This window comes from Phocoena phocoena, chromosome 2 (assembly GCF_963924675.1).
Source record: "Phocoena phocoena chromosome 2, mPhoPho1.1, whole genome shotgun sequence".
NCBI lineage: Eukaryota > Metazoa > Chordata > Mammalia > Artiodactyla > Phocoenidae > Phocoena > Phocoena phocoena.
In genome coordinates, this window is record NC_089220.1 from 44,463,490 (window position 1) to 44,475,039 (window position 11,550).

At 42.5% G+C, this 11,550-nt stretch overlaps 1 protein-coding gene across 1 annotated transcript in view; it reads right to left on the minus strand.

Moving 5' to 3' along the window:
- Positions 1 to 963, minus strand: part of PELI2 (pellino E3 ubiquitin protein ligase family member 2) — a 201,941-nt gene extending 200,978 nt beyond the window's left edge. The window contains exon 1 of the mRNA XM_065872183.1: positions 887 to 963. Coding sequence (XP_065728255.1) covers positions 887 to 963 — 77 coding nt within the window. The remainder of the gene's footprint in view (positions 1 to 886) is intronic.
- Between the last annotated feature and the right edge of the window lie 10,587 nt (positions 964 to 11,550).

Consider the following 11,550-nt stretch of genomic DNA (forward strand, 5'->3'; position numbering starts at 1 on the left):
GTAGGTAATTACTATCTTCAAAATGTGGTTTTCACAAGCGGAGGGAGTCGAGGCGGGTGGGGCTGGCGAGCTCCCCGCCGCTGGGAGGACATCTGCGAGGCCGAATCCCAGGACCGAGGGACGAAAGGGATGCGGTCCCGTGCCCGGGAGCCCAGCGTGGGGGGCAGCGGCGTTCCTGCCCACTCCGGGACACTCCCGACCGAGTCACAGACTGTTCAGTGCCCTCGGGCTGCGGCTACCCGTGGCGGCCACCATAACAATATGCAAAGCGCTGCCCGTGGACGCCCCCCGCGCGGATCCCACTGCCCGCTGCGGCCGAGCCGGCGGTGCCGCGCCTGGAGTTCCGGGCCCCGGGCTCACAGTAAGCGGGGTCAGAGGGCCCCCGGGGGCCTCTCAGCTTCGCCAAGGTGGTGGTGGGTGGGGGGTGTCCTCGGACACCGCGTGGTGCCTGCGACGGCGGTGCCTCAGCCCTGGCCACTACCCCCGCTACCCGGCCCGGGGCGCGCAGGGAAGTCGAACCCCTATCCCTGCGGTACCACCGACGACTTGGTCCCCGAACGCTGAGCCCCGCGGGGCGCGGGGTCGCCCCAGTCCCCGCCACTGCCGCCGCCCCGGGCTGGCCGCGACCCGCCACTTCCTTCGCCACCGTCCTCGGCGCGGATAGCGCATCCCGGTGCCCGCCGCAGCGCCCCGCGCGCGCCTCCCCGCCCCCGCCGTCCCAGCCCTCCGAGCCGCTCGCGCCGACCCATGCGCCCGGGCGATCCCCACAGAGCCCCCGAGCCACCCCGCTGGCCCTGCTCCGGGATGCGGGCGCGCTGCTGCCACCCAGCCCGGAGCGCTTGCCGCCCGCCCCAAAGCTCCCCGGGTCGGGGACCCCCAGACTTACCCCAGAACCACCAGCTCCCCGTATTTCACCGGCTCCTTGTTGAGGGCGCAGTGCTCCTCCTGGCCGGGGGAAAACATGGAGCCCTGCTCGGCCGCCGCCGTCGCCTCCGCCGCGACCCCCGCCGAGTCCGCGCCGCCGCTACAATCCCATCCCGAGAAGGGAGTGAGCGCGCCAGGGAAGGGCACGGCGGCGAAGGGGGCGCGGGGCGGCCAATCCCGCGGCTGTTCCGTCGTGGCTGCGCGGCTGCCCTGCCGGGCTCTCCGGAGCTCCGCGCAGCGCGGCTACCCCGAGCCGGACTCGGCAACAAATGGAACCAGGCAGCAGGGGGACCTACCCGCGCCGAGCGCCTGAGCCGCAGCCGCCGCCGAAGCCCCGCGGGAGGGAGGAAGGGAAAGAGCGAGAAAGCTAGGGAGGGGCGGGGGCAGCGGGCGGGGGAAGGGCGGGGGAGGGGGAGGGGCGGGGGCCGGACCGCTGAGCCGCCCCGCGGGCGCGCGGGCAGGTGGGAGCCGCCCGGCCCTCCGCGAGACGCCAGCAGCCCCCCCCGCCCACCCGGCGCCCCCTCCCCCGGCGCGTGGGGCCGCCCAAGTCCCCTCCCCGCCCCCCTCGGGCCCTGCGGTGGATCGCCCGGGTGTTATGTAAACATAGAGTAAAAGGGAAAAGAAATTCTTAAAGGAGCAGCTCTATTTTTTTTTTTTTCTCGCTTCCTTTCCCAAACTTAACAGCGCGGGGTCCACAGCCCTGGTCGCCGAGTTTTCCAGCGGCTGAAGGCTGCGCAGGATCCCGGAAGCACAGCGGTCAAGGTTCCCAAGCCTAGCCTAGTTTCCCCAGGTTAGTTAGCTGTAAATAAAGAACTTGCTCTAGGGGTATGAGAGCATTTGCTTTCCCGATGTCACTGTGTCGCGGCACACATCCGGAGGTGTCGCACAGGCGCACCTGGGTGCCTCCTCTTCCAAAACCAAGTCCTTAAGAGCTTGATGACGTCTAGAAATTTAGAGGGGCTCGCCAATTGGCACTGGATTAGAGGGAGTCTTGAAGGCACTTGAAGCACACTGCCGCGGTGCAGGATGTAACAACCCGGTTTGTCGTCAGCAGAGTTCCACATGGTTCCAAAAAAATGTTTTGCTGTTGTTGGGGGTTTTTTTGTTTTTTTTTTAATCCATACCCTGTCCGCTTTCCCATACCTTCTCTCAATCCCCTAAGGAATTTAAGAGGAAATTATTTGGGTAAACATTTTAATGGATATAAAAGTTCCTTTATTATAATTTAGCCGATGCATTGTTTGCTTTTTATGCTTTTCTAAATAGTTACTACTATGGCTTTAAAATATTTTAGAGTATAACAGCTTTACTGACTGCTGTTTCTCCCCATACAGGATTTTATTGTTTTCCCATTTATTAAGCACTCATACTGGAAACTCTGCATATTATTGTCAGTCACTGCCTCTCAAGACTGTTAAATAATTTTCAAAGAAATAAATACTGCAAAGCCACCCTATGTATAAACAACTGACTGGTGGGCTATGACCCTAAGTAAAGGGCTAGGAAAAAGAAATAATTGCATCAGTAACCTTCCATTGCACCGTTCAGCACCCTTTGTCTAACATTCTCTGACAGGTTATTACTATAGTGACAAGATGCTGCAGGAAATGTTACTTCAGTTAGTAACGAATTTGCTTTTAATTGGGGCTTTAGAAATAAATTATTTCAAAGTAACTAAAGCCACGCCATTGGTTAGTCAAACACACAAAAACTTTTTAAACAACTTACTTCACCTAAGTATAAAATTTCTATACTTCATCTGAACACCGTTATTCAGCATATTTTACATACTCTCTGTAATATGTGTGTGTGTATAGTTAGTTTTAACCAACAATCCTTCACTAAAGGGTTGAATGCTTTCTCATCACTAGGGTCTTGGTGTGAATTTCTGTCTGAATTTCTGCCTGATTAATGTTGTCTTCATTTATCTACTCCATGCTCCTACTTACCTTGTAGATGTGTGGCTAGCAAAGGTCTATCAGAATCATGCCTTGGATATGAAGTCCCCAGTTATTATAGTACCTGGATCTGTCATTCTAACTTCTCCAGGCTTGTTCTGTTGCTGCTACTGCTCTCTAGGCTGCGATTACCCCCTCCCTCGTTCTCCCTTGGCATGCTGTGCTTTTGTGCATTGCATTACACTATTCTGGCTCCATTTCCTCCTTGCTGTGCTCTGCATCTGCTCTTAGGAAGATGGAAACAAACATTTATTAACCTCCTACTAAGTTCCAAACACTAGGCTGAGAGTTTCCCATAAGATGTCTCAGTCTTTGCAGGACCTCCATTCTAGCTGTTTGCCCAGGACGCCTCTGACTTCCAGAGGGCCATCTCTCTCTTTCTGCTCTCCCTGCATGTCTTTGAGCTTGTTTAAAGTTCTTCATCAGGTCTGTCTTTATCAGTTACTTACAGGAAGTGTTGCTTTGAATCAAGTTTTTGTAGCAGTGGAGGCTTTTTATCTTAGGCAACGCAGGGCTCACAGACCAGTTTGGGGAATCATTCTGACACCTGAAAACCTCAGGAATGCATACAGGCACCAGGAATGGAAATCCAAATGAGCAAAAGGGCCTAGTGAGGACTGTGGCAAATTGGTGAGACTGTGCCATCTCAGAGGCGCGTCAGTCACTCCTCTCCAGCTAATTGTCGCCATGTGACAATAACAGCTTACTGTTGCTAAATTTAATTTTTTTTAAGTGCAAATCCTGTGTTTTATGCCAAATCCAACTTGTAACTATAGGCAACTCATTCCAGTTCTGTTTTGTTTTGTTTTAAACACAGAATGGACCCACCAAAACCATGTCTGTTTTCTAGATTGGGCCCAAGTTCCCCAAATTTGCTTTGTCTGGTTTCAAGGAAATATATAAGCGAAGGTAAAAAAAAAGAACCAAAAAACACTTCTCAAGTGGAATCAAATGGCAGGGATGGGAGGGGAACAGAATAGTGGGGCATAAACTTGATTTTCTCAGAGAGTCCATGGCTTGTATCCCTATAAAAGCCAGCTTGCACCTTTCTCTGTTCATCCCTCATTAGAGTTTTCTGTTCACAACTTAAGCCAGTTAGAACATTACCCCCACCATCCCCTGCTAATATTAGGAATCTGATTGTAGCATGAATTTATCTCGTCTTGAATGTAATTGTTTTAGTTAGTAGCTCCAGGCTGGTGGGACAATCTGGCCGTGCCATCTGCCAACCCACTGAAAGCCAGGGTGGGTTTGACTGACCTGGCTGCCAGGGCAGACCACCACCCTCCCTCCCTGCTTGCCATTACATTTGTGTCTCTCCGAAACCACTCTCCTGAAGAGGATGAACCACCCACAGCATCCCAGAGGGAGTTGATGCTACTTCTTGGGCTACCTAAGGCCATATGTTAACTTCACAAATATGTAAGGCTTTCTCTTGATTTTTACCCCCCAGTTAGGTCTATCTCTTTTAAGTTAGAATGAAAAGATTTAGTGAAGAAGCTTATGTTTGTCTTAAATAAAATCAATCAAATGCCTTCCAGTATTTCTAGAATAAAGAGTCTAATTTTTAGTCACTCTCCATTCTACCTTACATGTTTATGTTTGCAAAGACTAAAGAGTAAGAAGATCCTTTCAAAAAATATATGTTTGGGGCTTCCCTGGTGGCGCAGTGGTTAAGAGTCTGCCTGCCAATACAGGGGGCACAGGCTCGACCCCTGGTCCGGGAAGATCCCACATGCCGCGGAGCAACTAAGCCCGTGCACCACAGCTACCGAGCCTGCTCTCTAGAGCCCGCAAGCCACAACTACTGAGCCTCTGTGCCACAACTACTGAAGCCCAGGCACCTAGAGCCCGTGCTCCGCAACAAGAGAAGCCACCACAATGAGAAGCCCACACACCGCAATGAAGAGTAGCCCCCGCTTACCACGACTAGAGAAAGCCCGCATGCAGCAACGAAGACCCAACGCAGACAAAAATAAATAAATATATAAATGTATTTATTTTAAAAAAATATGTTTGGATAAACTAGTCATTTTTTTCATGAAAACTTAGATCACATTTTATTTTTAAATTTTCTGTATACATACGTATATATATCTATATATACACATATATAGAGATATATATATATATATATTCCTGATTGGGAAAGTAATATGAGCTCCTTGTCAGAAGTTTGGAAAACATGAAAAAAGGGATTTTTAAAAATTCTATTTTATTTAAATCATCCATAGTCTCATTACCCAGAAACAACCCTGTATAACATTTTTTATCTATTTCCTTCATCTTTTTTATTTTTAATTTTTTTACATAGTGTGATAATACTGTGTATAATCACCTTTCACACAGTTTGTTATCTCCCCTTTTTTCACTTAATGTTACAATTGTGAGCAGTTTTCTCTTGTCGCTAAAACTTCATTTTTGTTGTTCCATCATGTGTATCAATATCTATGAACCATCCTCCCTCTTATAAAACATTGGGAAGATTTCTAATTTTTGGTCTTCTAAATAATGAACATATTTATATTCATTATTACTGCATGAGAACAATTTCCTACAAGTGAAATTATTACATCAAATGATATAAACATTTTTAAGACCCTTCCATGCATATTTCCAAACTGTTTTTCAGAATGATTATAGCTGCCAAGTTATACTGCAACCATCAGTAAATGAGAGAGAGCCTGCCTCAGGGAACTCTCAGTAGCATTTTTAAACCCTCACTAATGTGACAGGTGATAATTTTTATTTGCATTTCTTTGATTGCTATTGTGAGGTGCATTCACATTTTAAAAAATTGTGGTAGAAAGTACATGACATGAGATCTACCCTCAACAAAACTTTCAGACTCCAGTAGACTTTTGTTAACTGTAACCACAATGTTGTACAACAGATCTCTAGAGCTTTTTCATCTTGTATGACTGAAACTTTATACCCATTGAACAGCAACTCCCGTTTCTCCCTCCCCGCAGCTCTGAGAAATTGTACTTTTTACTTGCATAAGTCTGGCAACTTTTGATATCTCATATAAGTAGAATCATGCAGTATTGTCCTTCTGTGACAGGCTTATTTTTTAGTAAATTGTCCACAAGGTCCATCCATGACATATCATATAACAGGATTCCCTTCTTTTCATGGCTGAATAATATTCCACTGTAGGTATGTACTATATAATCGAGTTATCCATCTATGGATATTTAGGTGTTTTCACCTCTTGGCTATTGTGAACAATGCTGCAATGTACATGGGAGTGCAAATCTCTTCAAGATCCTGATTCCAGTTCTTTTGAATAAATACCCAGAAGTAGGTTGCTGGATCATATGGTAGTTCTATTTTTAATTTTTTGAGGAAGCTCCATTCTGTTTTACCATTTTGCATCTCCATCAACATGGCACATGGGTTCCAATGTTTCTACATCCTCGTCAACATTTGCTATTTTCTGGGTTTTTTTGATAATGAACATCTTAACAGATGTGAATAGTGGGGCATAAACTTGATTTTCTCAGAGTCCATGGCTTGTATCCCTATAATTTTGGTTTACATTTCCCTGATGATAGTGATGTTCAACATCTCTTCATATATCTGTTGTATTTGCTTATCTTCTTTGGAGAATTGTCTATTCATTACCTCTGACCATTTTTAAGTTGGGTTATTTGGTTTTTTGCTATTGAGTTATATGAGTTTCTTATATATTTTGGATATTAACCCCATATCAGATATATGGTTTGCAAATATTTCCCCCCATTCTGTAGGTTACCTGTTTCCTTTGTTGTGCAGAAGCTTTTTAATTTAATGTAGTCCCACTTGTCTATTTTTGCTTTTGTTGCTGGTGCTTTTTGGTATCATACCCAAGAAACCATTGCCAAGATCAGTATCACAAAGATTTCCCCCTTGGCTTTCTTCTAAGAGTTTACAGTTTCAGGTCTTCTGTTGAAGTCTTTAATCCATTTTGAGTTGATAATTTTGTGTATGGTGTAAGATAAGGGTCCATTTTCATTCTTTTGCACGTGGATACGCACATGCAAAATTTTCCCCACAGCATGTATTGAAGAGACTCTCCTTTCCCATTGTGTATTCTTAGCATCCTTGTTGAAGATCAGTTGTCTGTATATGCATGGGTTTGTTTCTAGGCTCTATATTCTGTTCCATTTGTCTATATGTCTATTTTTATGCCAGTAGCATACTGTTTAGATTACTATAGTTTAGTAATATGTTTAAAATCAGGAAGTGTGAGACCTTCAGCTTTGTTCTTTATAAGATTGTTTTGGCTATTCGGGGTCCTTTGTGGTTCCATATGAATTTTAAGATTATTTTCCTATTTCTGTAAAAGATGTCATTGGGATTTTGCTAAAGATTGCTTTAAATCTATAGGTTGCTCTGGGTAGTATGGACATTTTAACAATATTAAGTCTTCCAATCTATGAACACAGGATGTCTTTCTATTCACTTGTGTCCTCTCTCATGTCTTTCATTAATATTTTGTAGTTTTCAGTGTCCAAGTCTTTTGCCTCCTTGGTTAAGTTTATTCCTTTGTATTTTATTCTTTATGAAGTTATTGTAAATGGTGCTCTTTTCTTATCTTTTTCAGATAGTTCATTGTTAATGTATAGAAACACAACAAATTTTTACATATTGATTTTTGTGTCTTTGAACTTCACTGACTTTATTAGTTCTAACAATGTTTTTGTGGAAGTTTTAGAATTTTCTACATATAAGATCATGTAATCTGTGAACAGAGATTTTTAATTCTTTTCAGATTTGGATGGCTTTTACTTCTTTTCCTTGCCTAATAGCTCTGGCTTGACCTTCCAGTTGAATAGAAATGTTGAATAGAAGTGGCAAGAGTGAGCATCCCTGTCTTTTATTCCTGATCTTAGAGGAAAATGTTTCAGTTTTTCATTGAGTATAATGTTAGCTGTGGGATTTATGGCCTTTATTACTTTGAGATAATTTCCTTTCATTCCTAGTTTGTTGAGTCTTTTTTTTCCATCAAGAAAGGTGTTGGGTTTTGTCTAATGCTTTTTCTGCATCTATTGAGATCATCATAAGAGTTTCCTCCTTTGTTCTGTTAATATGCTGTCTCACATTGGTTGATTTTCATATGTTGAACCATCCTTGCATCCCAGGGATAAGTTCCACTTGTTCATGGAATATGAGACTTCTAATGTGTGTCTGGATTCAGTTTTCTAGTATTTTGTGGAGGATTTTTTCACCTATATTCATCAGGAATATTGGCCTGTAGTTTTCTTTTCTTGTAACATCTTCTGGCTTTGGAATCAGGGTGATACTGACCTCATAAAATGAGTTTGGAAAAGTTTTCTCCTCTTCAATTTTTTGGAAGAGTTTGAAAAGGATTGGTATTAATTCTTCTTTAACTGTTTAGTAGAATTCACCAGTGAAGACATCTAGTCCTGGAATTTTCTTTGTTGAGAGGTGTTTGTTTGTTTTACTGATTCAATCTCCTTACTAGTAATTGGTCTGTTCAAATTTTCTGTTTCTCCATGATTCAATCTTGTAAGTTATATATTTCTAGGAATTTATCCATTTCTTTTAAGTTATCCAATTTGTTAGTGTGCAATTATTCATAGTACTCTTGTAATCTTTTTAATTCCTGCAGAGGTCGTAATAATGTCCCCTTTCATTTCTGATTTTGAGTCTTTCTCTTTTTTTTCTTAGTTAGTCTAGTTAAAGATGTCAATTTTGTCGATCTTTTTCTTTTTATAAAATTAATTGATTAGTTTATTTTTATTTGGTTGAGCCTGGTCTTAGTTGCGGCAGGCAGGCTCCTTAGTTGTGTCATGTGAACTCTTAGTTGCGGCATGCATGTGGGATCTAGTTCCCTGTCCAGGGATTGAACCTGGGCCCCCTGCACTGGGAGCATGGAGACTTAACCACTGCACCATCAGGCAAGTCCCTGTTGATCTTTTCAGAAAAGCAACTCAGTTTCATTGATTTTATCTATTGTTTTTCTATTTTCTATTTTGTTTATTTCTGTTCTAATCTTTATTGCATTCCTTCTGCTAGCTTTGGGCTTATGTTCTTCTTTTTCTAATTCCTTGATGTATAGAAATAGGTTTTATATTTGAGATTCTACTTCTTTTTTAAGGTAGGCATTTATCACTATAAAGTTGCCTCTTAGTACTGCTTTTGCTGCATCTCATAAGTTTTGGTATTTGTATTTTTGCTTTCATTTGTCTCAAGATATTTTTAAATTTCTGTTTTGATTTCTTCTTTGATCCATTTATGTTCAAGAGTGTGTTGTTTAATTTCCAAATATTTGGGAATTTTCCAATTCTCTTTGCTATTGATTTCTAGTTTCAGTTCATTGTGGTAAAAAAAGATACTAGATATAAATTCAATCACCTTAATTTTGTTAAGACTTGTTTGGTTCTCTAATATGTCATCTATATTGGAGAATGTTCCATGTGCACTTAAGAAGAATATGTATTCTGCTGCTGTTGGGAGGAGGCATTCAGTCTTCTAACAGCCCTATGTTTGGGTCCTATTGAGCTTGTGGTCAATAGAATTTTAGGTTTCTGTCAGATGAACTGCTTTGAAGAAGAATCCATCTCACCAAGACCTGTATACTTGAATCTAAGTGAAATATTAAATATTTATTCCTGTTTTATTTCCAATTTGTTAGGTTTAGACAATCCAATGGGCTCTTTTTTTCTCATTCTTTTAAAGAGGTTTTATTATTTCAAAAAGTAATAGATACAGATAGTAAACAATTCAAATAATAAAAAGAGTGAAAAATGTTTTAATCCTACTTTCACCCAGCAGTTCTCCTCCCTAGTTGAAACCAGTTTTCAATTTTTTATGTATCTTCCCAGCACTTTTCTCTGCATATGTTTGTATAAATATTCTTTTAAAAACACACAGAAATGGCAGCACACTATGTACACTATTCTGTACCTAGCTTTTTTCACTTAACAAGGAGACCAGGAAGGACTTCTTCAAGGAGGCTTTTGAGCAGTTGACTGAATGATAAAACAGAATCACCTGTGCAAGATCTCAGGGAATAATATTCCACCCAGAAGGTGCAGCACGTGCAAATGCCCTAAGGTAGTACTGAGCTTGGCATATGTTAGGAACAGAAAGAACTTCTTGTTGCCAGAGCTTACCGCATGAACAGGAGAGGAGTATAAGATAAAGCTGGAGAAGTAGGTAGGAGCCAGGTCATACAGGGTGTCAGGGTAATGATTGCTTCTCTTTGATATTGGAAATCACTGGAGAGTTGGGTAGGGTTGTTGAAACAATAAATAACAAAATCTTGTAATAATTTTACCTACATAGACATCGTGAGACTATAAAATGCAAAATCAATATACACATTTTGGAAGCTACATGATAAGTGACTTTGGAATAAAGTATTCATTTTTATGTTCTTTGCCCCAGACCAGAGTTACTGCAAACAACGAAGGGTATTTGTAACAATGAGATTGTTCTGGAAGAGGGCCTCCCTACTCTCATTCACCACTGAGACAGGGACTCTTCCGGGAAAGAGGCTGAACTGAAGCAAGAGAAAAGCATCCTCAAAGAGCAGAAAACAGGCTAGTTAACGAGACAGAGACCTCAGTCCTACATCACTTAATGTCTTTATGCCTTCCTTAGTTAGCCCATCTGTGAAATAGGAATAATAATTTCCTGCCTATATAGCTCATAAGGTTTTTGAGAAAATCAGATGAGATAATGCACATGACAGTAACTTATGTACTGCAAAGTATTAAAACATACACAGTATTGTCATTTTTAAATACAACTACAGGAGAATACTGTGGGATGGGGATGTGGAAATATTAAATAACAATGAATCAATAAATATGCGCTGAAAGGTTCCTGTGCTGGCTTTGTACAGCCCTGTAATAAGATAATTTGAGAAATGTTTACTTAGGGCCTATTATGTTAAGGCACCATGATAGATACAGCAAGTGCTATAGCTGCAAGTGAGACAGCAGGAAATCTGGAGTCCCACAGGCTCCCACTTTGGAGGTATGATCGTGATCTCAGATGAGGGACAGTGAGGGAGCTTGTGGGACTCCAGTCAGCAGAATCCCCACAATCTGTGGCTTTCTTGCTAGTTGTGAAATGTTCCAGTTGTAGCAGCTAGAAAATTGGAATCTAAATAAGAAACGGACCCAAATGAGAATGCTTTCCAAACTGTAAGGTGCTATATAATAGCAGGACTATGAGGGAGTGCTAACAAGATCAGCTGATATCAGGAAGCTCAGTCTAACATCTTGAGCTAATGTTTCATCCATCTCCAACATGCTTATGAATGTCCATTTGACCTTAAGTTATTCTGAATGCATTTGTTTTCTTTTTACCTTTTCCTAATCTTTTAAATTCAGCCATTACAATCACACGTGTGAAGTAACTGGGTGTGTTTAGCTGCAAAATCAACACATGAAGCAGAGCGACCTAATCTCCATTACCACGTGCCAGTTCACACACAAAAAGCCAAGGGCACGCTGACACACAAGCTCAGCACAGATGGAACAGACTCCCATGGTCAACAGCTGCAGTAGGAACAAAGCACCTGATAACACGTAGAAGTTATCACTGCTCCCCTAAGCTAAATAATAAGACAAAATATTTTTCATACCTTTCGAAAAACTTTAAACCGTGGTGGCAACTTAATCACAGTAATGGGGGAATTAAACACTTT